Genomic DNA, 24,169 nt, shown 5'->3' on the forward strand with positions numbered 1-24,169 from the left:
TCACTGCATGCTGACTGCATGCTGACTGCACGATACTTGTGCCATGCAGTCAGGCTGACCGAGTGACCGAGGATGTGCCACACATCCTAGCATGTGGACTTGGTAGTGCTGCAATTTGAAATTTCAACAAGACACCTTGGGTTCACTTGAGCCCTGTTGGGTCCGGTTGGGTTCTTCTAATTATAGTATGATAACTAGTGCGTGGCAGTCACTACCACAACGAGGGCACGACACGTACTTTGGGCTCGCAGCAATCATTGGCCGGGTCTAGTTTCTATTCATTGAGAAGCGGAAATCCAGGATCCGCCTGCGACTAAATGGCGAAATGCGGGCAAGATAGGTCGTCAATATCACACGACTTGGCAATGGTGATGAAAACATGCACACATGTGGAGGGGACCCTGCTCGGGGGCCAAAGAAACCTTGTTCAGGAACCCGAGGGGATGGATCAATATGCAAGGCACAGAACACCATCATTGAAATCAAAAGAATTCGGCTGGTATAGCTGGCGCGGTTTGTGTGCAGCAAAACCAAAGGGCGGGCTGCAAAGATGCATGACCATTCCTCCCATTTGGATCTGCCAGTGGCTGTCCGCCACAGTTTTCAGCGAGCATACTGCAAGTGCGCAACACGCCATGATACACTGTCTCCTTGAAGTTCCAGAGGTCTCATCAGTGTGGTCTAGTGTAAACCGCCTGCAGGTTGCAGTAGGACTTCATTCCTTCGACGCCCCACTCAACGCCGAATCCACTCTGCTTGTGACCTCCAAAGGGGGCGTTGGGCACGATCTCAGCATGCGTATTGACCCACACATTTCCCGACTTGAGTTGTTTCCTTATGCGTGTGGCTTGTTCGTCGTTGCGAGTCCACACTGAAGAACCGAGTCCAGAGTCAGTTTTGTTAGCTCTCTGGATGACATCGGACTCATCCGACCACTTCAGCAAAGGAAGCACGGGGCCTGGTGCACGTCAGCAAAGTCGATTCCAGCACACTTGACAAAGATCCAACAGGGTGAGATACTAACCGAACTGTTCCTGCTCCACGATTGCCGAGTCGTCTGGAGGGTTATCGATGACAGTGGCGGGGAGAAAGAAGCCCTTCTTTTCAGCCAGTGGCTGGGTTCCCCCCGCCGCGATCTTGAGCCCAGCCTCTTCGACGTCTCCTAGCAGGGCCTTGAGACGGTTGAAGCTGTCTTCGTTGGCCACAGGTCCCAGGAATGAGGTTTCGTCCACTCCGACTTGAAGAGTTCCCACGTGCTTCACCAACGCAGCCAAGAACTCGTCGTAGATGGACTCGTGGACGTAGACACGCTTGATGGCCATGCATATCTGGCCCGAGTTACAGAACGCGAACAGACCGACCTTGGCCGCCGTGGCCGCGATATCGACGTCGGCGCATACAATAGCAGGATCATTGCCACCTAGCTCAAGCGTAAATCGCTTGAGGGTCGCGCTGCAGGACTTGGCGATAAGCTTTCCAACCGGACCAGAACCTATGATCACCGCCTTAGCACTCGCGCAGTTCGATCGGCCGCTTTTTAAGTGGGACCCCTACCTGTGAAGCTAATCATGTCTACGTCGGGATGTGCTGTGAAGTGAGGGCCAAGGTCGTTGTCTCCGCTCAGAGCCTGGAAGACACCGGGAGGGAAGAAGCGCGCCCCAAGCTCGACCAGCTTCAAGCAGCAGTACGGAGCGAACGGGGACGGCTTCAGTATGAAGGCATTTCCGGTCAGCAAGGCAGTTCCGATCTTTCCACACGCGAGGAAGATGGGATAGTTCCAAGGGACAATGCCGACAACCACGCCAAGAGGCGAATAGTGGGTGGTAATCTTGCGTTCAGGCGTGTCCTCGAGGACCTCCTCAGGAAGAGATAGGCCGTTGAAACCCTTGAGGAAAGCCAAGCCGGTGGCAACCTCATGCCGAGCCCACAAGAGCTGGTTCAGGAGGTCAGAAGTGGGAGCCAGCGCACACAGAGGTGGCCACTAACCGGTTTCCCTTGCTCCTTGTTGAGCATCTGGACAAAATCCTCCGAGTGCGACTCAAAGGCCTCGATGAAGCCCTCGAGAGCCTTCTTCCGCTCGTCCCAGGGCACTTCAGCCCATTGCCTTGCTGCCTTCTGGGCTGCTGCCACTGCCTTGTCGACGTCCTCTGCAGTACTCAGAGGAAGTGGCGGGTTTTCCTGCAGAGTGGAAGGGCTGATAGTGTGTCGCGTCTTGGCTGTGCCTACGAGTTTCCCATCGATGACATTGTGGAAGGTCGTGAAGTCCAAAGGAGTGCTGTTTGAAGTATTGAGAGCCATGGCTGCGTTGATTCGACCGGGAGTTGATAGTAGCTTGGAATTGAATTCAATGTTGTTGATCAAAGGCACAAGAGTAAGGTCTCAGGAGTCAGCAATGTTGGACGACATGGTTTCCTAAAATGCACAAGCCTAGTTCTCTTCGGAGGCTGTATTCAGCTGTGCTACCCAACAGATGCCGAGGATTACGAAACTACCAACAGCAGGCACGGGAGAGCAGGCTGCCTTACGCGGCGAGTAAGGGGGCCAGAAAAAAAATGGCAATGTAACGGCGCCCGCCACACCCTGTTTTGAGGAGTGCAGGAAACTGCGACATGTCATAAATTGCAGGTCGCCTTTTGCTCGGCTGCTCAGTTGTGAGACCACATGGACGCAAGACGGGTTAGCCGAGTATAGACGAGTGAGGGTTACACTGAATAGCATTGGTGATACCTAACCAACGGGCATTAACGCCATGCAAGTAAGACCAACAGGCTGTGATACATGAACTGCGCCTTGCCAGTTGGTTGGTTGGGTGGCAGTAGGAAGTACGGCGCGTGCATATACTTAGTACGGGTCGCACATGCGGCTCAAGGCTCCACCAAGCCACTACTGCAATCCTTCGCAGATGCAGTCCGAGTCAACGGTTGGTGACAGGGGCGGCCGGCTCCCCCAATCCTTCCCACGCGATGTATCCTTTCGTGTACTCGGTAGGAGCGCTTCGGATGGTCGGAACAGTTGAGGCAACCTCAAATCGCACAGATTTTCAAGACTGTCCAATGATGGATGATCCATGCCAGTGTACGCCAAGTACACGACGAGCTACTATTGCCTACCCTAGGGGACCTCCGTCAAAGACTCCAGACCACGGCTAATCATTCCCACAAATTACCTACCAGGATACATGGGATACAATGCCGAAGTCAATGAGTTTATTATGCATGTGGAGTCTTCTCTAGCCGTAATTGAGTCGATGAGTCTAGACCCGACCCCAGATCTTCGCAACCCATCTAAATCTCCGTCCCTACTGGGCCCAAACAGGCATCAAGAATAGTCCGAACATCCACAGGGGGAAGAACTTCCAGGTGAGAATGTCACCTGTCCGCGTCCTGTCCCGAAGCATGTTTCCTGCCATCACAGCCCCTGCGATACCCGAAATCCCTCCTTTCATCCAGCCTACACCCCAGTATGACGCGGCTATGCATGTCCAGCCAATGATGCCCAACACGGCAAGCAGTCTGGCGTTCATATCCCCCACCATGTTTGGCAGAGTCTCCCTTCCAGCCGCCCTGTCTCCCTCCTTGTCTCTGAGATCCTGAGCATGGCTAGTCGTGGCGATGGCTCCCATGATCATGAGCACCCAGATTGCTGCATCTCCTTTGCCAGACAGCATAGAACGCCCCGTGATGACCTCAAAAGGCCCGGCGAAATAGCAGCCAATGCCCATCCCATTGATCAGGTTCTTGACCAGGGGATTCGAGGCTGCACCTCGGTCGTCGTACCAATATGATAGACACATTATCGATATGCAGGGTACTAGGCCACCGACCCAAAGTGAGAGAAACAGCACCGTTGGGCGCACGCAATAGAAAAGGCGGGTTGCCTCAGCCGGTGTAAGACGCCTGGAAGGCAGCGGCCTCCAAGGCTTGTTCACCATGTCCTCCTTGATCGACGCTTCACTTCGTTGGTTGCTCAGGTTGAATACCAGAAGATTTGTCCAAGACCAGAGCAGCATCTTGGGTATGGACACCAATATAACGGCCAAAGGTTGGTCAGGCCCCATCGAGAATCGCGACGCCACAGAAGCGCTGAGTGAAGCGAATAAGAGCCCTGGAAGGATAACGTCTATAACGTTGTTGCAGGTAAACAAATAGAGTGTGTAAATGTGATATCTAGGGGACTTGAGGCCCTGGAGCGGGTTGGGACTGAAGAGATGCCATGACTTAGCGGTTGGTCTGTCCTCTGAACTCTCCCGTCGACAGGATGATGACTGATTCATCTTGTGAGAAGTGAACAGCGTCGACGTGAGAAAGGAATTTGAGATGCGTGCGAAGAGATAATTTAGCCCTCGCACGGCTAACCTTCCTGGTGGTCATACTGTATATAGTCTCGGCCCTCGCAGGCTTCCGAGTGCGATTCCCCGATCAACATGACTACAATGTTGGATGGCCGATAGGTCCCAAGGCATACACGTATCGGCACAGGAATGACAGGACAAGACAAGGGTTATTTTCGGTCCTACTGTTCGCTGTACAAGCGCCTGACTTACCTGTTGATTGCGCTAAATTACACTTACGCAAGCTAGCAGGGCTGAAGTGGTAGCTTGCAGTCAGCAGGTGGGTCCTCAAGTGCTCATTGCATGTGTTTCCTAAATAGCACAAAGGATGACTTCTAAAGATACCATGTATTCTCAGCCCCCACCTGGGAATCACGCCCAACTAGAATTCAAAATTGTACTTCATGTATATACCCATGCCCTGATTTTCCGATAGGCTGTCCATCTCCCCGCCCAGATCTCGCGGCAAAATCCTTGGCACAGCCCACTGGGGCTGAATATTACGCAGCGCTCCGCTGCCATCGACACAAAGCTAGCTCTGGACTCGCATCGTGCTTGCCGGACGCCGCCAACACCATGAAGACTGCTGTGCTCAGTGCGGTTTTGGGTCTCGCAACCCACGCTGCACTCACGGTGACGAGTTTGGAACTGGAGAGCTTCTTGCTGCACGTTCCAGCCTTGATGGTCTGTTCTCTGCTGGGCCTTTTCTATGCATGTCAGCTGGCGGGAGCGTCTACAGGAGAAAGCCTCTCGGAAGTGACGAGAATTGCCATTGCGTTCACCGGCGGTCTTTTACTCAGCATCGGGGCATACAGACTAGTCTTCCATCGCTTAAGGAGATTTCCTGGTCCGTTTCTGGCCAAATTCACCAAGTTTTATGGATTGTGCCTGGCGGCCAAAAACGTGCAATACCAGGAAGAATTGTCCCTGCTACATCAAAAATTTGGAGACTTCGTGCGCACTGGTAGGCTGATACACCATCCTCCAGCTGTACAAGATTAACGAATCATACAGGCCCTAGAGAAATATGTCTCTTTCGCGACACTGCAGTTCTGGCGGTGCATGGTCCTGACTCACCTTGCCGGAAATCAACCTACTACTCACAGGTTGATATTGATCCCAAGAAATGCTCCGTCCATACATTGAGGGATCATGACGCCCACAGGCGGAGGCGAAGGGCTTGGGAAAAGAGCCTGTCTATCAAAGGTAGGCGGTTGAATTAGCCATGCACCAGGCTGCAATTTGTAAGAATGCTAAAGATTTCCAAGCTATTTCTACTTACGAGCCGCATATTAGACAGTTGGTCGACCTGTTCATATGGCAAGTATCACAGGGGGCCCCTATTAATGCCACAGATTGGTCAATGTTTCTGGGGTTTGATCTCATAGGTAGGGTTGGTCTTGGAAAGGACTTCAACTGCCTGGCCAACGGAAGACATGATCCGAGGATCCTCTCATTGCACGAGAGCATGGGGGTCATAGGAACTCTTGGACACGTCCCGTGGCTTTTGTTTCTTTTATCACGGATTCCGGGCGCAACGGCGAAGTACTCGGGGTTCTTCGAGCTGTGTGCACACGAAGTGGAAACCAAGATGCAGGTAAGGTCAGATAGTAGCGCGATATATTGACTGAGAACTAACAAGATGAACAGCGATGGCAACCTGACCAGGCGCCTCAGGATATTATATCTTGGGTCCTCAAGGCACTCATGGAGAAGGACGCATCCGCACCGCCCTCAACGGCAGCACTGCATGAAGACTCTCGCGTCCTTATCGTCGCAGGAAGCGACACGATCGCGACGACGCTCACTTGTGCACTCTTTTACCTTGTAAAGAATCCAAGGGTACTGAACAAGTTGCGATCCCAAGTCGACGCAGCCATGCCCAGTCCAGCAGACTGGACATACGAAAAGGCGAAATCAATCACCTATATCGATGACATCGTCGAGGAAACACTTAGACTCAAGCCACCACTGCTCGTGGGTGGACCACGTGTTACACCTTCAAACGGGATGTGGGTGGATGAGCAGTTCATCCCTGGTGATACCAATGTCATTACTCCGATACAGCTTATTCACACAGATCCAAGATATTGGAAACATCCGGATGAGTTCATCCCCGAGAGGTTCGGGGAGAGGAAAGACGAATTCGGCACCAATGCTGCTCCTTTCTTCCCGTTCCAACTTGGTCAGTAATAATTTCGCACCTAATTCTGTTCCCAGAGCGAGTGCTGACCGACACAGGTGCCTACTCCTGCCCGGGAAAGAATATGGCATACATGACTCTGCGTATTGCTCTATCGCAAATTGTGCAGAAGCTCGATTTTGATTTCGCCCCTGGGGAGGGTGGGGAGGGATTCAGAACTGAAACAAAGGAGACATTTGTTGCCACATTGGCACCTTTAATGCTCCAATTTGCAAAGAGAACGAATTGAATGTAATTCCATTCTAACTACATCATAACATCGTCCAGGTCATAAACCTTGATTCTGATGATACGCTCTACAAGACGTCGAGGACCAACTTTGGAAGACGCTGTGGAAACCTACTCCTTTCTCAAAAGAATGGCAAGACAACTATCAGTGCAGCAATCCCGCGCTGTCATGCCGGGTGCCAACGGGAATTCGGCAACGAAGACAAATGTTCAGATCGACCTCCACTGCGAGCCAGTGTCGGCACATGGGTCACCACCAACGGTGACAGGCATCTCCTTCAACATCACTGTAGGACTGGTACAGGACAGCCGCTTGCTTCACCTGGACTACAATGCACACTGGACTGTCATGTTCAAGCAACTTGCTTCTTCTACCTTTGGCCGTTGCAACCACGGTGCTAGCCTTCAAATGCTGCTGCATATATTTGAGTTCGGTCCGGTCACCATTTCTAATGACAAATCATACCCATCATGGGTTCCTGACCGGACAAAGTCTCGACGCCGAGATCTGCCGCATAATTCTGTCATCAGAAATGTGGACGAATTTGAGACCTACCCTACTTTCCCGTGGACTTCTCAGAAGGCCACGATGGCGTTTTGTCACGATTTGGTGCAACTTCATCCCATCTGCGCCTATGAACAGGTCATGTGGCAGATCTGTTACCTGTGCGACAAAATTTCATCAACCACCAGAGAACGAGTGCCAGAGTAGAGAGCGGCTTAAGCACATACGCGGTTAGGTGTACTCAAAGGACACCTACCCAAGGCCACGGCAATCTTTCGGATGGGCAGAGGCTAATACCAGAAGGTAGGATCGTAGGCCCAGCAGTCTGTGTCGACTCTGGCGGCCACCATAGTTCTAAACACAGCACTTCTATTGAGACAATTCTGGTCGATGACACGCGGGCGAGGGCAATACGTTACGCGCTTGCTTTAATTCTCAGCAAATTATCAAGAAATTAGATAACTAGAAATGGATCAACTTGACGGCTATGTTTGATGCTTCCGAGTGAAACCTATTTTAAATGCTCGTATGGGATAAATGTACCCAAGTACGTGGCACTTTCTATGCATCTTCGCAAACCCCTAGTCCTAGATAAACTGTGAAAATGGGAAATACTGGATGCTACGTGCATACTCCTGTCGGCAACGAGTGGTGTGTTCAGCAGTATAACCGACGCCTGAGACCCCAACTTAGAAGATCTCCTCAATAGGGTCAATAGTCTTCCTTATAGCTGTCCGGCTGTGGTCGTTTCATCACCAGGTTTCTTTCTAGTGGACGGTACAGCTGACCATGAGCAGTATGTTCAGTATCAAGCTATCATTTTGTACGATTGCTACACCTCAGATCAGAACTCGAGTCTCGTACTTGAGTGTCTAAGCTACCATGATTATCAGCACTCCCTAACTTATTGGCCATAGAGTGTGGATCCGTCACGAAACCTAGGAAGGAGAAAACGAAAGAGGAAAAAAAAAAAAATGACCAATTCGACCAAGGTAGTCCGTTCAACTCCGGTAGTCTCCACGGGAAAGAGAAGAAAGTAAGCTCCATGTGGCAGGAAATCTCCCCTAAGTATGCTGGCACAGACATGAACGAAGAGAGACGTAGGGCTGAAATGGCCCAAACTCTTTTGCCTTTTGCAATGAATCTGTAGCAGGATCGATGGGCTCTGGCAGATGTACGATTAATTGTATTTCAAGCGGGCGTATGGCTAAGTTCTGAGTGCAGAAGGGGCCTTAGGGGACACCCTTTTCCAAGACGTACTTAGGTTACGTGACCCCTATTCACTGGTAACCTCCATTCACTGCCACACAATCTCCTTTTCTTCTTATCTTCGTCTGTAACAAATGTTCCCATTGTTCAGATGTATAACATCTCCGCACACCAACCCAGCCCATCAGTGGTGGCCAGCAACTGCGTTGCTCACTCCCAAGAGCACCATGCCCAGGAACGCAAAGGCAATGCTCAGGTTGCGATTGTGGTTCAGGCTTAAGCTCTCGACAAAGAGCTGCAGAGCAACACTCGCCATGATGCCCGCCGTTGCAGCGAACAGGATCGCGTAGGCGGTGTTGTCGATTCCGACCCCCTCGCCGGAGCCAAAGAACCTGAATACCAGCCATGCTATGCCAGCGCCCATAGGCTGGCTGAAGCCGCCCAGAAGACTGGACCAGGCTATCGCTTTCAGGCGCGAACCCAGGGCCATGTACAGTGGCAGGGCCATGGCAAAACCCTCGGCAATATTGTGTACGAAGAGGGCCATAAATACGTTGAAGCCGAGCTGAGGGTTGGCGTGGTTGGTGGCGTAGGTGATGAAGCCCTCGGGGAACTTGTGCAGCGCGATGGCGATGACGGTCTGCAGGCCGATGGACAGGAACGCGTTCGCCGGGACGTGGTGGTGATGAGCTGCGCCGTCTTGGGCTTCGAGGTCGGTGCTTGCCTCCGACATGTGGTCGTGGGAGTAGTCGTCCTCATCCGGGTGATGATGGTGGTCGTGATGAGGATGATCGTGATGGCCCGCCCCGACCGCTGCCTCCCGCGATTGGGTGCGGCTGGCTTGACCCAAAGGGCTGAAAGGCGAGGCCGCCCCTGAATCGATCTCGCTGCCCTCCTCTGACACCCTCTCAAACAGTGGCGCAGTAGGTTGAAAGATGCTCGTGTTCATTCGCGACGCGGAGCGTGAGTTCTGTCTCGAGATTGCAGACCGCGAGCTGAGATGCTTGAAACATTCCTGCCCACAGGGATCACTGTAGCCATAGCAAGGGCCATTTACGTCACAGGTTCTCTTGGTGTCCTTGACGAAGGACATGACACGATCGCGCATGTCAATGAGGGATGGACGACGGCCAACACCGATAGACGAATGCTTCGGGGCCAGTGCCTGTTGGCGCAAGCCATCCGTGACGGCTGACAGGCCATGCTGCTGGGGATCGGGATGTGGCCGTCCGTTGGCCTGCTGGTTGCCCGCAGATTGCAGGAGCGGTGTGGACTCAGACACGTGCCGATGGCCGTGGGAGTCGCCGTGTCCGTGGCCGTGGGAGTGGGAATGGCCATTTTCGTGCAGCTTCGTGACAGTAGTTATCCGTCTGCCCTGGGACGACAGCCGCGTCCTCGCCCTACCGATGCGCGACGGCTGGCGGCTGACACCATCGGCGTGGTCGTGTTTGGCGTGGTCTTCGTCCCCATCCGCGTCGTCGTGGGTGTGATCGCAGTCGACCACATGTGAGGGCATGACGCGGTGAAGCAGCCTCGACACGCCCTGTATCCCCAGGAAGCCGCCGACGAAGCACCCCATCATGATCAAGCCGGCGTCCATCGATTCGTACTTGTCCCTGCGCAGGTACTCCTCGGACTCGGGTAGCATACTATGCAGGGCCGAGAATATCTGTAGTTGGCGGGTTGGTCAGCAAGAATGGATATAGCGACGCCATGCGTGTGACGCCGAGTACAGGCAATTTGTGGACCATTATAGCGGAGAGGAGGGATCACAAACCATGACGCCAAAACTCAGGCTGAGTGAGCATGCCAGGAAAGAATTGCTGTCCTGTATGCGGAAGTCTTGCTTGCCCGGGATATAGCGAATCACCAAGTCGACGCATATCACACAGGCGCCTATAACGCAGGCTATTGGGAGAGAAGCGATGTTAGCAGTGACCCGTTGCCTGTTTCATGCTCTTTTCTCACTTTGTTTCTGGCCACGAGGCCGTGCCAGGAGTGCGGAGGTCAGAGGTTGGAGGTTTGGACGGAACCGGGGTCACCCACCTATGCCGCTCACGATGCACATGATCCACCCGCGGGTGTCATTGCTCACTTCTGCCACCTCCATGGTCGGCTGTCAGAGCCCTCTGGCCCTCTCGCTGACACCTCCGTCGTCCTCCTTGGATCTGGTGCCTGCAGTAGCTGAAATAGTGGATAGAGATGGTGTATGTAATGGGTGCGCGTAATGGGAACAAAGACAAAGCGAGGACTTGAGCCGCCTTGGACGGGGGGAACGGTGACTAGACTGGTGGTTTGTTTTCCCCTCGAGCGTCGGGCGGCAGGGGCAGTGCAGTGCAGTGCCGCTGGCTAGCGAGTTGAGGCCCGGAAGGTGCGTTTCTATCCTCCTGCCGTCTTATTGTGTCCAGTCTGGCGTTCTGTGGAGGTGTTGTGGTGCCCAAGTATCCGGATGCGACTGACACAAAGGGCTTGTACTGGCTGCACAAAGGTGACGCAGGTGTCGCTTGGGGCTTGGAGCTTTGCTTGTAGCAGCATAGAAGACGAGCAGGGCCGAAAGGGGAAAAGATACGGCACGGCACGATAGGATGTAGCAAGATGGAGGCGTGTAGTGCGTGATTTGAGAGGTCTTATTCTATTTCAAAACAGGCCGACCAGGACGGCCGGAGAGACTGTTGAGAGTTGGGTCAGAGACAGGAGGAAGCAAATGTGTATCGTGGGCAGGCCATCGGGCTGAAGACCATGGGCCACTCACGGTCTTGTCGATGTCATATTGTCGCTGCTAGCTGGTGCTGGGATCGGCGAAAAGCAGAAACGGCGTGGGGCATGCCAGTGACGGGCGGGCGCGGATGGCTTGTCACCCTGGGCCGCCTGGCCGCCTGGCCCAGCGACTCAAGGTTGCCCCTGACAAATAGCAAGCTGCCCTTTTTCAGCACCGCGTCCTGCAGTTGCAGGTGGTCTGCGAGAACCTTGATGGTCGTCGCCCCTAGTGTAGAAGTAACAGCCCGACTGCCAGGTCAGTGCGCCGCCCCGGCTGCCCGGGAGGTCCCTTGCGACAAGGCCCAAGCCAAGTCATGGCTGGGGGCTTCCTCGTGTGCGTGGTCTGGAACAAGGCGCAACAGCCGCCGCATGAGGCATGCAGCTGATCTGATGCTCGGTATCCCCACAGCCCAGTTGACCCTCGGCCATACTGATGGTTGTTGCTGCCGCTATCGTCTGCATACTTGTGACATTGTTATCACACCGAGTCTCCGGCTGCACAGCAGCTGTAGCAGCATTGTATTCTGCCGTACGTGCACATCGTCTGCAGTCTGCTGTTGCACTCGATGACGCCCGTCCGGTTGATTGCAGGACTGCAGCACGACATCACGGCTGCACGCAAGCAAGAGTCAGCCCCGCCCAGGTTTGAGTGTGCCTCTCTCTCATCAAGGTTCTCTGCTTGTGACACTTCCCTCTCTCCTCTTCTGCAGCCGGCACCAGACAGACGGACATTCTGGACCGTTGGGGTCTTGGGGCCTTTTTGAACACAGTCAGACAGCCTCACAGCCCGACAGCCAAAACGGTCACAGAAACCCCCTAGGTCAAGCTGGGGTTGAGCAGGTCAAGCGACAGCAGTCAGCGACCGACGGCAGCAATCAGATGAGAGAGGCGTACTGCCGGCTACCAGGCTAAAATGCGGCAGATTGACCACTACCTGCAGGAGCTAACCCGGTGTGGTAGTAGGTCTTGGCCCTCCCAAGCTGCATCCCTGCGAGGACCCCCACGGCACGACACGACACGACTCGACTCAACACGACCCGTGCAGCACGCGGGAAGGCTGACGAAAATTTCCCAGCCCAGCCCAGCCCACCAGCCCGTCTGGCCCCGACGTGACTGAAGCAGAGCAACTCACGCCCTCAGCTGCTCAGCCTAACCCCACGAGGCTACCCAACATAGGCCCCGTCCCTCAGCCGCGTGAACGAGGCCTGTTGCCCGCCTCGCCCTCGCCTGACCTCGTCACCTACCTCACGAGGTCCCTCGCCTGCGTGCCCGTATAAATCCCATTCAAGCGCCCGCGTCCTCACGACGCCCAGCCGCCACCATGTCGAAAGCCACATTCGCAATTATCGCAGCTGTGAGCGCTGGAACTGGCGCCGCCGTCACTGCAGCTATGATGCGACCAGACAAGAAAGACTCTCCCTCCAGAATCGTCACCACCACAACCACAACCGTCTCGACCGGGGCAGCCCCCAAGCAGCCTCCCGTGCCCGTCCCGGCACAGCAGGTCTTCTCGTCACAGCCCACCACCCTCGCCGCCCCCGTCAACCCGGCTGGCCTCTTCGACTATGGCTTCCCCGGCCCCATCAACGACCTCGCCACCCGCTCTGCCCTCATTTCCTCCTACGACCGCCGCCTGCGCAACCCCCACTGGGTCGTCGAGCACATAACCCCAGAGTCACTCGCCATGCGCGAGGGCGACCGCAAGCATAGCAACTTTGCCGAGGACCCTTCGGTCCCGGACAAGTTCCGCGCCCGGCTCAAGGACTACTTCCGCTCCGGCTTCGACCGCGGCCACCAGGTCCCCGCCGCCGACTGCAAGTGGAGCCAGCGCGCCATGGACGACACCTTCTACCTGTCAAACATGTGCCCCCAGGTCGGCGAGGGCTTCAACCGCGACTACTGGGCCCACTTCGAGGACTTCTGCCGCCGCCTGACCGACCGCTACCCCAGCGTGCGCATCGCCACGGGGCCCCTGTACCTGCCGCGCCGCGACCCCGCCGACGGCAAGTGGTACGTCCGCTACGAGATGATCGGCAACCCGCCCAACGTCGCCGTGCCCACACATTTCTACAAGGTCATCTTCGCAGAGGACGGCTCCCCCGGCGGGCCCGTGGCCCTCGGCGCCTTCGTACTGCCCAACGCCCCTATCCCCAACCAGAAGCCCATCACCGACTTCGAGGTGCCCCTCGAGGCCGTCGAGCGCGCCAGCGGCCTCGAGTTCGCCGGCAAGCTGCCCGCCGAGCGCAGGAAGCGCCTCTGCGCCGAGCACACCTGCGCACTCGTCATCCGCGAGTACGCAGAGAGGCAGAAGGCCTTTGGAAAGGACGGGCCCAAGGCGCTCGCGGCGAAGTGAATGGGGGTTAGAAAGAGACAGGAGTTCTCTTTTTTTCAATATGACACGATGCATTTGAAGGTGTAAGACTAGGAGGTCAAAGGGGAACATAATCAACCAGTGGAATTGGTCGCGAGCTTGCAATTTCGAGCGCGGCATCATCTCACTTTTCATACGCACGGCGGCATTGCGAGGCATATGCATTTTGGTTGTTGAGCCCGGAACCATGGTCTTTGTCACGTCCCTTCGTGCTCGGCAAGTGTTTCGAGTAGGATGGGGCAGAGGAAGGGGCAGAGGAAGGGGCAGAGGAAGGGGCAGAGGAAGGGGCTAGCAGATTGGAATTGGTTGCAACATGCATGGGCTGCTTCAATGAGGCGGCTTCACTACACACCCACCTCCCCGTCAGCTGGAAGCCCCCCGGCCACGGCGGCGGTAGATAGGCCTAGATAGTCAATGACAGAGTCTGTCTCCAGAGTAAACCATCCGACAAATATGTGACATGGTCACAGTCAGTCCCGGGGAAGGAAATCAACGTCGTCGAGCATATGAGCAGTCTGGGCGCTCTCCTCGAAGTCGTGGAACTGTCGTTGAAAACAATGCACTCATTGTCATGCCAAGCCGTTCAGGCCACGGCTACAGCCCAGTTTGGGATCCTCCACACGCAGGGAATCGCACTGCTCTTCGAACTCAGACAATACCATTGCGGTGCACACCACACAGCTTCTCACTCGCCAGATGTATTTCATCGTAGTTTTATTCACTACACACACTCATCTAGCCACATCTGTGTGCCCAGGCCTGCCTGTTCCTGGGTGCTTGGGATATCATGAAGTAAAAGTCTCCTTCCACACGAAAATAGTGGCTGCATTCATGCTGATCTCCAGTGCCACATGCAGCCTCATTTCGCCTTTTGGGCTCTGCTCCTGAGCCCGAGTGTGATATGTCCAGAACGCAACTTGACCATGTAAGCCGTAACAGCGCATGCAATTTGCGACTGTGCAGGACAAAAGCCCTTCATTGCGGGAGATTCAGGCTTTGCTTTCCAATATAAGCCCCTGTACTTTGGCAACATCCCCCTCGTCATCATTCTCGGCCGCCCTCACTGGAGGCGTACTCGTTGTCATTCTCTCTGGAAACAAGCCACGACTTATCTCTCCCGCTTTGCCCGTGGCGCTCGAGGCAGTCCAATTTGGGACCCGCGCAGCTGAATTTGTGGAAAATTACAAGACTGAACCGGGACCCAATCGATTGGGTCTTCAGATGGGCATTGCTCGCCCGGGAGCAATTTATGAGGCCGTTCTGCCAGCTCGTGCGATGTGATCCACCTCGCAGACCAGATCCAAGTATCTGGGCTCCGAAACCAGACGAGTGTCATCGGCTACCTTTCCTATACTCTGCCCCCAGGTTACCCTTTAGACGTGTGTTCTTCGCCGCGGGTCTCGTTAAGACAATCAGCCAAAATCTAAGTAGCTGCACAGCAAGCAGAGAAAGTATCGCCCACGATCATTGTGCTGTATTTGGTTCCTTCTCGACGATGGCGCTGAGTCCTTTTGGTTATCCTTTCAGTGTGCACGAGTATAGTTCCCTCTCTTTTGCTCCATCTTCAGGCTCTCCTCCTGACTCGGCAACGGTGCCCGTCTCCTAACCGAACCGTTCCCGGAGTCAGATCCGGGGCCTGAGTCTCGCTCCATGCCAGAGCCACCCATGCCGGGGATTGGTGGAGGGATGAAACCAGGTGGAAGTTGCGAGTTGGGTGGAGGAGGGAGAAAACCTGGAGGCAGCATGCCAGGTGGTGGAGGGGCCATTCCACTACCCGGGGGAGGCGGCAAAGGAATCCCAGCCTTCCTCATCATCTCAGCAATCTGTGCGAGATCGGGTGGGTTATTCGGGTCCATGCCGGGGAGTAACGGTGGAGGGGCGCCATTCAGGCCAGGAGGAGGTGGTGGGAATGGGAGGTTTGGTGGCTGCGCACCACCAACACCAGGGATGGGAGGCGGAGGGGGGACGTAAGACCCATCGCCAGGTAATGGCAGGCCGGGAATCCCGATGCCAGGGAAGGCGGACGCTGATTTGAGGGGCATCTTCTGGTCCTCCAGCCCATCCATCTCGTCCTCGGCCTCTTGAGCTTCTTCCTCCTGCCTCTGCCTCCGGTTCTTTGATCCAACAAATGTCCCGTGCGCCATAGCCGCCGCTTCACCAACATGATATTGATCTTTCAGGTAATCGATATCGCCAGGTCTCGCGCGCGTCCAGAACCGTGTGAGGCGGTCGTTGGATCCCGATGCCAGGATGTGACCCAGCGGGTGCCAGTCCAGTGACCAGATGGCCATGTCATGTGCGAACGGAACCTTGTGGGCCGGGTAAATTGTCTGAGCAGGTGCAGTCTCCTTGTCAGGAGCGTCGTAGACCGCAACAGAAGAAGATGTTCCCTCTGGAGTATTTGGCTCATCCAGAAGGTAATGGAAAAGGGAACCATCTCCGCCGCCGGTACTGAGAAGATTGGGATGCACAGGGTGCCAAGTGAGCGTAGACACATCCTTGTCGTGTCCCCGGATCAAGCAGATATCCCGCATCATTCGCAAGTCAAAGATACGGGCAGTCTGATCCCGGCCCGCAGTCGCCAGGCACAAACCGATGACACGTTCGAACATGACCTTGGTAACTGTGTTCTTGTGGCCATGCAGAGTCGTCAGGCAACGGCCATTTCGCGGATCCCAGAGCTTGACCAGATGGTCTTTGGAGCCGGAAACAACGAGGCCCTTGTTAGGATGCCAGTCGCAAGTCTTGGCGTCCCATCCGTGGCCTGTCAGAGTCGTATCCTCACGGCCAGCAGCAAAATCGAAAATCTTCAGGGTCGAATCATCTGAAGCAGTGACGAACTTGGTGTCGGTGGGCGCCATGGCAAGATCCCTGATAGCGTCATGGTGGCCGCGGATGCTCTCGACGTTGTTGAAATTGGGTTGCCAGTACTTGATGACACCATCGTGATCAGCCGAGACCAGCCAGTCGTCGCTGTGCGAGTACTCGAGGGCGCGGATGGCGGAGTCGTGGGCCTGCATGATGGTCTCGAAATTGAAGGCGGTGCCATTCCACAGCGTGAACTCTCCACTGCTCGAGGCCGTCAAGAGACGGCGGCCCTCTGGTGTCCATCGGACGACATTCACGGGGTGCTTAACCTTGTTGAGAGACTGATGGACCCAGCGACCTGGTATGGAGTCTGCCGCGTTGGTGGGTCTGGCGGCTGGCGGGAGCATCTGGAGGGTCTGGTCAGTCAAGATCGAGGAAAAGCTGAAGGACAACTGACATCTACCAAGTAGCTAGGGCTTGGGCGCTCAAACTCGCCTCGGTAGGACCCCTTGTACTTGGGCAGGCGGTGGCGCATCCAGTGGGTGACAGTCGCGCCATAGTCGGTCACGGGCCCTGTGTATGAATGTGGTCAGCAGCAGCTCGATGGTGTTGATGCGGTGAAACAGTACTGGGCCTGTTCTCCTTGAAGAACTCCATGTAGATCTTCATTGAAGTGGGAGCCATGATTGAGCTTGGTTCTCACGAAAGGTGAGATGAGCGCATTGGAAGATGGTGGTTCTGAGGCAGTGGGTGCGAAAAGGCGAGAGGTAGGTAGCAAGGCGCATTGAGGTGGTCCTGGGTCCATCCCGCCGACTCCTTTTGGAGCTAGCCAAAGAATTCATCAGATGCATAAAGGATATTCACTTGAACTTACGCCTGCCCTTGGCCTTCATGAAGACATCATAACCTCCTTCCTCCCCCCCTCTGCCACCTCCCTTGTCAAAGTCCCTCCGCGGGGCGTAAGCCATGATGGCTCAAAGCCCATGCAGTACCGGGAATGGAGACGTGATTCGAACCGTTGAAACCGTAAGACTGGCTTTCCAAAATGAAGTAAATGAATCGTCTGTTGAAACAGTGAGTTGGAGGCTGAAGTGAGGCAATGTTGATGCTGGGATGTTGAATGAAAGTGGACCGCTAGAGTCTGTACGGGAAGTAGCCTTGTCTACACTACGAGTATGCCAAGCAAAGGACCCAGGTGGACCGTTTCCAAGGGCACGGACCATGCTGCTGCTGGCTGTCACTCTCACTGAACAGTTGCTTCTGTCGGCCATTTTCGGCCCGATGTCACTCATTCTTCCGAGGGTCCTTGGCTTGGGGAGGAGCCTCTTGCTCTTCCTCTTCACGCTTACGCAGGACTATCCCTGCCTGTACTGACAGCACCCCATGGGATCGACAGCAGGAGGCTCTGCTCATAGCTGCAATACGGTACAACACAGCACCTAAGTAGACCACGTCAATTGAGAGCTGGTGAACATGGTCAACGAAAGCCGCAGGCGCTAGAGATGGACACGTTGCCCAAGTAAGCACACCAGATGGCCGTTAGGAAAGACAGACAGAGCTCCATCCTTGCATGTAGGAGCATTGGTATTGTGGATGAGGGGCATCCACGGCTTGCTTTGAATTGAGTTGTGGCACTCGTTGCAGGTGTCGGGACATGACGGCATCAGACTGCAACTAAAGCCCCTGTCCGCCATTGAAGGTAGACTACCTACTTGGGCGGTAGGCATGGGTCTAGTTGGTCCATGTACTTGCCGTTCCCTCTTACTACTGCTGGGTACTAGGTGATAATGAACCTGTTCCCGGCCAGCCCACGTTCGCACTGACTTGACAAGCACATGCCGGTGCGATGCAGATGCAGATGGAGGTGCAGCCGCGGACGAAGGTTGAAGGACGACCACTGCAGTCAGTCCATCCCAGAACTGTTGAGTCTAGAAGCTGCATTAGCACGACCAGGCCGAGTTTAATCCACTGGGCCTGCTGCTCCGCCTGTCCGCCCGTTCTGTTCTGCCCCCCTTCCAAGACATGACCAGGCAGTACTAGTACTCCTGTAGTCCGCGCGAGTGGCACCATTCCAAGCCCGAGGTGCTCGACTCTCTGCATCTCGAAAGTGTAGATCTCACTTGGCCCAACATTCCCGCTTCGATTTGATCACCTCGACATCACAAGTGCTGGAACTCGCAACTCCCCCGACTCTTCTTCTCTCAGGCGATGCGACGAATTCGTACAGCGCTCCGTGATCTCCGCCAATTACCCCTTCGGCGCTCAGACCACAAGAGTGCAAATTAATCTCCAGGCCAGAGGCGGTAGCGAGCAGGGTAACAACAAAGGAAACCACTCCATCGCGACTACTGACCAGCGCATCAACTCGGGACGACGCCATACTCCGGCTCTGCGTCATTCCCAATTGACCTCGACTCGCCGTCTGTGGCGTATCTAGCCCATCTACCTGCCTATAGTATCAATCACAGGGCCAATTGAGGCTCCCATGCCATCGCCATGGATGCAGCAATGTCAAGTGGCGTAGAAGCCACCGCCAGAATCGTCCATCGCGCCACCCCCAATCCTCCAACGTCTGCAGGGAGCCACACGGACGCCGACACCGAGGGCAGCTCCAACGACACAAGGGAGGACACCGAGAATCTCAAGAAGGCACTTCTCAGGAAGTATCGCCATACGGTAGCCGTGCATTCTCAGGTTAGGCCTTCAACCCTGAGCCATGATGCCCCTCAGACGCCGAGCTTTATCGGGTTCAGAAACCTCGGGCTTATCGTGCTCAGTAAGTTGGCATCACACTGAGCAGCTACACCTCGCCATGAACAGGAGTGTTGATATGTCAAACAGTCGCGGGAAACCTTCGATTGTTGATCGAGAACATACAGAAGGTTTGCCCCCCCCCCCCTCCTCCTCCCGGTTCCCTGCCCCCCCCCCGGACTCTCCTAACCACAGTGGAGGTGCAAGACGCTGACTTCAAGACAGTATGGTGTACTCATCTGCATAAGGTGCCATGACTTCCGCAGACAAGATGTCAAAGTCGGCCTGGTGCTCTACACCCTGGTGCCGTGCTGCCTGATGCTCGCGTACCTGATCGAGCTCTTCGCCGCGTACGAGGCGCGCACCTCCCGTCTGAAAACATTTAACAGCAAGAAGAACGGGAGCTCGTCGCCCACCCTGGAGGAGCAGGCGCGCTTCCGGAGCACCTGGTACTTAATCATGGGCCTGCACTTCGCCAACATCTCCACCGCGCTCGTCATCACCTCGCTGGTGGTCTACTATTACGTGAACCACCCGCTCATCGGCACCATCGTGGAGATGCACGCCATCATCGTCTGGCTCAAGACGGCCTCCTACGCGCTGACGAATAGGGACTTCAGGCACGCGTACCTGCACCCCCAGACCGGCGAGCGCGAGGCCATCCCCGAGCTATACGAGTCTTGCAAGTACCCGGAGAACATCACGTTTGGTAATCTGTGTTACTTCTGGTGGGCTCCGACGCTCGTGTACCAGCCCGTCTATCCTCGCAACGACAAGATCAGGTGGCTCTTCGTGCTCAAGCGCTCGGCAGAGGTGCTGGGCCTGTGTGTGGCGATGTGGATACTTAGTGCGCAGTACGCGGCGCCCACACTTCAGAATTCGTTGACGACGTTGAGGAACAGGGACGTGGCTGGGGCGGCGGAGAGGTTACTGAAACTGTCGACAATCTCCCTCGTGATATGGCTGGCGGGGTTTTTTGCCTTGTTTCAGTCCTTCCTCAACGCGCTGGCGGAAGTCATGAGATTCGGGGACCGATCCTTTTATGACGATTGTGAGTCCACCGCTTACCAAGTCAAGGCACTGCTCGCACGCCTCAACCAATATGCTTATCGTCACTCAAAAAGGGTGGAACAGCGATAGTCTCGGAACATACTGGCGGACATGGAACAAGCCGGTTTCTAGTTACTTCAGGCGCCATGTCTTCCAGCCTCTTATGGGGCGAGGATGGTCGTACAACTCCTCTGCGATAGTTGTCTTTACGATATCGGCGTTCCTGCACGAGTTGGCCGTCGGGATCCCCACGCATAGAATCATCGGTCAGTATCCCGCCTCAAACCACTCCGCCAGAACCCGCGGCCGCTGACTTTGCACGTCTCACAGGTGTTGCCTTCGCGGGGATGCTGTTGCAGCTTCCTCTCGTTGCCATTACCAAATCCTTCGAGAAGTCGGAGAACCCGACAAAGAGGATGATAGGAAACTGCATCTTTTGGGTCACTTTCTCGATATTTGGGCAGCCCGCCGCCGCACTTCTCTATTTCTATGCTTGGCAAATCAAGTACGGGAGCATTAGCGATAAGTGGAGATACGGCAGGACGTAGGCTTCGCGAGGCCATGGACTGCTGCATTGTAACAGCGCGGAGACACGCCAACACTCATTGGGCTCTGATTGTATCCTGAATAGCGTGTGTTTCTCGTTTATATAACTTTCAAAATGAGCACAAACAAACGCGATGAACATTCGCGCTTTAACTTTCTTAACATCGAATGCTACGTTGGAAACACTACTCTCGACCATCATTATTTTGACGTGAATTTCCTGCGTAACGCTGAAGCCCACGTCTGGGTTGATGTAAGCGGTTGCCCAGGAAAGTTGCCCGTGGGCAGTGAGCTAGCTACTCAGGTTCTGGTGCATCTCAGAGGTTTCAAGTTTTGGAAGCAGCATCTCATCAACCGATTTACTGCAGACTGCCCAAGTCGAAATGTCTCACGTGTTGTTGATAATCTCACCCGAGGCCCAACGGTAAACATGTTCAGCAAGGGCTTATGTTGAAGATGTATGCTTGTTACAGCATTTCTCCCGGATAACCTTGTTCCACTATCAATACATATGTGCAATTCATGCTTACACCTCATCACAACACAGCAGCCGGCCATTTCCGCCCGCTGTGCATTCAGGCTTGATACTGTCCATCGTGAACCGAGGTTGCCCGTAGTCAAGCCCTCTAGAGTATCAGTCGTCGTCCCCAAAGAACTGCCGCCACACATGCTTCAGTCTAATCTATGTCCTAGGGCACAAAGGGGATCTTGGTCCCCGTCTTCTTCTTGTAGTCGACGTACTCGTCCCCAAAGAACCTGACCAGGAAGACCTCCTCGTGCCTGATCCTGCTGGAGAAGAAGCGCCACAGCACGGCGGCGTAGGCGAAGAAGCACAGGACGTTGCCCATGGCCAGCTGGGTGCCCAGCCCCCACCAGAAGAAGCCGAAGTAGCTGGGGTGGCGGAGGGTGCCGTAGATGCCGGTGGTGATGAGGATGTGCTCGCGCTTCTGGGTCTGCTGGACGATGTGGTTGAAGCTGGGCCCCGCCTGGACCATGGCCGCGCTGCGGACGACCTGGCCGACGAGGACGAGGGAGATGCCGAGGAGCATGAGCAGAGGCCCCGTGCCAAAGGGCGCCCAGGACCGCGCCGGGAAGAAGACGCTGGTGACGAGGCACTCGAGCGAGGCGGCCGAGTGGGCGACGGCGTAGGCGGGCCAGTTGGCGGTCAGCAGGAAGGAGGAGACGTCGGCCTCGCGGGTGTTGTAGGCGGCCGTGGTCCAGAACTCGAGGAAGTGGAACGCCGAAAGCGAGGCCAGGAAGAAAGGGAGCCGCCACAGCGGGCTGGACGTCGTGGCGAGGACCAGAGCCGTGCCGATGACGCCCACGGCGAGAGCGGCACCCAGGCAGAAGGCGCGGAGCGCGATGCCGGCGAGGCTCTTGGACTGGCCCGGGAAGTAGGGCTTGTCCGGGCTGTAGGCCTCGAAGTGCGACTGGGAGGTCGGGCTGAGGATCGGCAGCGTGTCAGTGTCGGGCGGCAGCACTAGGGTCGGGGGCGGGGACCGCGAGGTAGCCGAGCTGGAGGAGCACGAGGCCTGTGTGTCAAGCAGGGCGATGTGTGCCAGCGACCGGCGCCTGTAGCGGCTGGTGCTGTCCCGGCCTGGGGAGCGGGGAGAAGACTGCTTCTCGTCTCCATCCTCTTGCGGCTTGGGGGCTCCTTTTGGCGGAGGGGAGATGGAGATGGAGATGGTGGACGTGGACGTAGGCACGGATGCGGATGTGGTGTAGGTCATGGTGAAGGCTAGGGTCAGATGGCAGCCAGGGTCGCGTGTGATATGCTCGCGTGAGTCCCACGAGGAGGAGGGCGAGGGATGGGATAGGGGCAGTGCGAAGGGGCGGAAAGCGGGCGCATTATGAGACATGAACGTCTTACCTTTGTCGCCCTCCGGGGCCAGGGCTAGCCATGACCTCAAAGACTCACAGCCTGTGAGGAGGGAGATTATTCAATGAATCTGAGCGCTCTGTGCGGTTGCTAGGTCGATCTTCTGGACAAAGAGAGCAAGCCCAGCGGCCGTGTCGTCGGTCCAGCTTCAAGCCGACGCCTAGTACGGTCCCTCTCCAACCCCCGGTGCCACTCTCGAAGCCCTAGAAGGACTTGCTTGTCCTATGAACCACTCGGTGCTCGGGCACAATCCAGCATGTCAAAGATGCCAAAATATTGTTCTCCGGACTTTTGCGGTCACACGGATTCCAGGGGTGAGTATAAGCCGTGCTTGAGGCGCAAGGATGAGAACGCGTCGATCCCAGGCGAGTCAGCGGATCGCGGCTGAAATCTGGCCGCAACCGGTACCGATGGCACTGTGGGTCTGCCGGGCCGGTACGGTAGGGATGTGGGAGAGCGGGGACCGGGTAGGCCTGGTACCTAGGTACCGCGTGAGCCCAGGCTGACAGAATGCTACGAAGCCCTCTTCCTGGAATACGAGGTGGACACTGGACACATTTACATAGCAAGAGCTTCTTCTCTGGCAGAAACCAGCTCACAGTTATTCCTGTGCTACACTCACTCAGCCCTTGTCCCTCCAAAGTCATGGCAGCCCCAAAAGTCGACCCGGTTGAGAACCGTCGCCGAATGGAGGCGGGAGAGCTCTACTACTGCTTCACCCCTGAATTGACGGCAGAGAGGAGGCGGGCTTTCCTCGCTTATACCCGATTCAACAAAGCAGACGATGTGTCCCGCCGAGAGAGTCTCGAGCTTCTCAAAGAGTATGTACATTCACCCCTCCAAGCTCCCGAGTCCACACTGCTTTTCTTGCTGCCGCTCCTTGGATGCTGATCGGGTGGCGGCAGGCTCATCGTCGACAAGACCCCGTTGCCGCCCAGGCTTCCCGAAATGACTGATGAGGAGGACGAGGCTCTGCTTGACGACTTTCCTATAGTTTACCCTCCCATGAGAACGGATTATGGGTATAATGTCAAGTATGTCCTGCACACGACCTGCTTACAACGGTTAGTTTGAGCGAACGACACTGAACCTGTGTACGGCAGGTTGGGGAAAAACGTCATGGTCAATTTCAACAGTACCTTTATCGACTCTTGCGAAATACGCCTCGGGGACCGCACCATGGTCGGCCCTAACTGCAGCTTCTTCAGCGGCACTCACCCCCTCGACCCAACCCTGCGGAACGGCACTCGAGGACCTGAGACTGGAAAACCCATCACCATCGGCGAGGACTGTTGGTTTGGAGGAAACTGCATCGTCCTTCCCGGGGTGACTATCGGCAAAGGAGTGACCGTTGGTGCTGGCAGTGTTGTGACCAAAGACGTCCCGGCGTATCACTGCGTTGCAGGTAACCCAGCAAGGATCATCAGGAAGATCGAGGTCTCCGGCCTCGAGACAACCGAGACCGAGGGCACCGAGGGCACCGAAGTCCTGGTCGGAGAGGATGCTGCAGTAGTCTGAAATCCAGCGTCGAT

The 24,169-nt window shown here is 55.6% G+C and overlaps 9 protein-coding genes across 9 annotated transcripts; 4 read left to right on the plus strand and 5 right to left on the minus strand.

Annotated features, from left to right (window-relative positions):
• Positions 1-671: 671 nt before the first annotated feature.
• INS49_006803 (uncharacterized protein) lies at positions 672-2,298 on the minus strand (the record flags this gene model as incomplete). Its single annotated transcript, XM_043167571.1, has 4 exons — positions 672-958; positions 1,025-1,492; positions 1,555-1,933; positions 1,987-2,298. The coding sequence occupies 4 exons, from the start codon at positions 2,296-2,298 to the stop codon at positions 672-674; spliced, it is 1,446 nt and encodes a 481-aa protein (XP_043028715.1).
• A 1,000-nt stretch (positions 2,299-3,298) lies between these two features.
• On the minus strand, positions 3,299-3,793 carry INS49_006804 (uncharacterized protein; the record flags this gene model as incomplete). Its single annotated transcript, XM_043167572.1, has 1 exon — positions 3,299-3,793. The coding sequence occupies one exon, from the start codon at positions 3,791-3,793 to the stop codon at positions 3,299-3,301; it is 495 nt and encodes a 164-aa protein (XP_043028716.1).
• A 2,128-nt stretch (positions 3,794-5,921) lies between these two features.
• INS49_006805 (uncharacterized protein) lies at positions 5,922-6,762 on the plus strand (the record flags this gene model as incomplete). The annotated part of the gene is made up of 3 exons (XM_043167573.1): positions 5,922-5,927; positions 5,981-6,515; positions 6,572-6,762. 3 exons carry the CDS (start codon positions 5,922-5,924, stop codon positions 6,760-6,762), a joined length of 732 nt encoding a protein of 243 aa, XP_043028717.1.
• A 1,897-nt stretch (positions 6,763-8,659) lies between these two features.
• INS49_006806 (uncharacterized protein) lies at positions 8,660-10,585 on the minus strand (the record flags this gene model as incomplete). The annotated part of the gene is made up of 2 exons (XM_043167574.1): positions 8,660-10,144; positions 10,535-10,585. The coding sequence occupies 2 exons, from the start codon at positions 10,583-10,585 to the stop codon at positions 8,660-8,662; spliced, it is 1,536 nt and encodes a 511-aa protein (XP_043028718.1).
• A 1,968-nt stretch (positions 10,586-12,553) lies between these two features.
• On the plus strand, positions 12,554-13,585 carry INS49_006807 (uncharacterized protein; the record flags this gene model as incomplete). The annotated part of the gene is made up of 1 exon (XM_043167575.1): positions 12,554-13,585. One exon carries the CDS (start codon positions 12,554-12,556, stop codon positions 13,583-13,585), a length of 1,032 nt encoding a protein of 343 aa, XP_043028719.1.
• A 1,541-nt stretch (positions 13,586-15,126) lies between these two features.
• On the minus strand, positions 15,127-17,379 carry INS49_006808 (uncharacterized protein; the record flags this gene model as incomplete). The annotated part of the gene is made up of 3 exons (XM_043167576.1): positions 15,127-16,818; positions 16,869-16,984; positions 17,286-17,379. 3 exons carry the CDS (start codon positions 17,377-17,379, stop codon positions 15,127-15,129), a joined length of 1,902 nt encoding a protein of 633 aa, XP_043028720.1.
• A 1,528-nt stretch (positions 17,380-18,907) lies between these two features.
• INS49_006809 (uncharacterized protein) lies at positions 18,908-20,760 on the plus strand (the record flags this gene model as incomplete). The annotated part of the gene is made up of 5 exons (XM_043167577.1): positions 18,908-19,187; positions 19,253-19,293; positions 19,388-20,213; positions 20,413-20,478; positions 20,543-20,760. 5 exons carry the CDS (start codon positions 18,908-18,910, stop codon positions 20,758-20,760), a joined length of 1,431 nt encoding a protein of 476 aa, XP_043028721.1.
• A 687-nt stretch (positions 20,761-21,447) lies between these two features.
• Positions 21,448-22,488, minus strand: INS49_006810 (uncharacterized protein; the record flags this gene model as incomplete). The annotated part of the gene is made up of 1 exon (XM_043167578.1): positions 21,448-22,488. The coding sequence occupies one exon, from the start codon at positions 22,486-22,488 to the stop codon at positions 21,448-21,450; it is 1,041 nt and encodes a 346-aa protein (XP_043028722.1).
• An 836-nt stretch (positions 22,489-23,324) lies between these two features.
• INS49_006811 (uncharacterized protein) lies at positions 23,325-24,155 on the plus strand (the record flags this gene model as incomplete). Its single annotated transcript, XM_043167579.1, has 3 exons — positions 23,325-23,458; positions 23,543-23,671; positions 23,741-24,155. The coding sequence occupies 3 exons, from the start codon at positions 23,325-23,327 to the stop codon at positions 24,153-24,155; spliced, it is 678 nt and encodes a 225-aa protein (XP_043028723.1).
• Positions 24,156-24,169: the final 14 nt, after the last annotated feature.

The sequence above is a fragment of the Diaporthe citri genome (assembly GCF_014595645.1).
Source record: "Diaporthe citri strain NFHF-8-4 chromosome Unknown scaffold_2, whole genome shotgun sequence".
Lineage (NCBI taxonomy): Eukaryota > Fungi > Ascomycota > Sordariomycetes > Diaporthales > Diaporthaceae > Diaporthe > Diaporthe citri.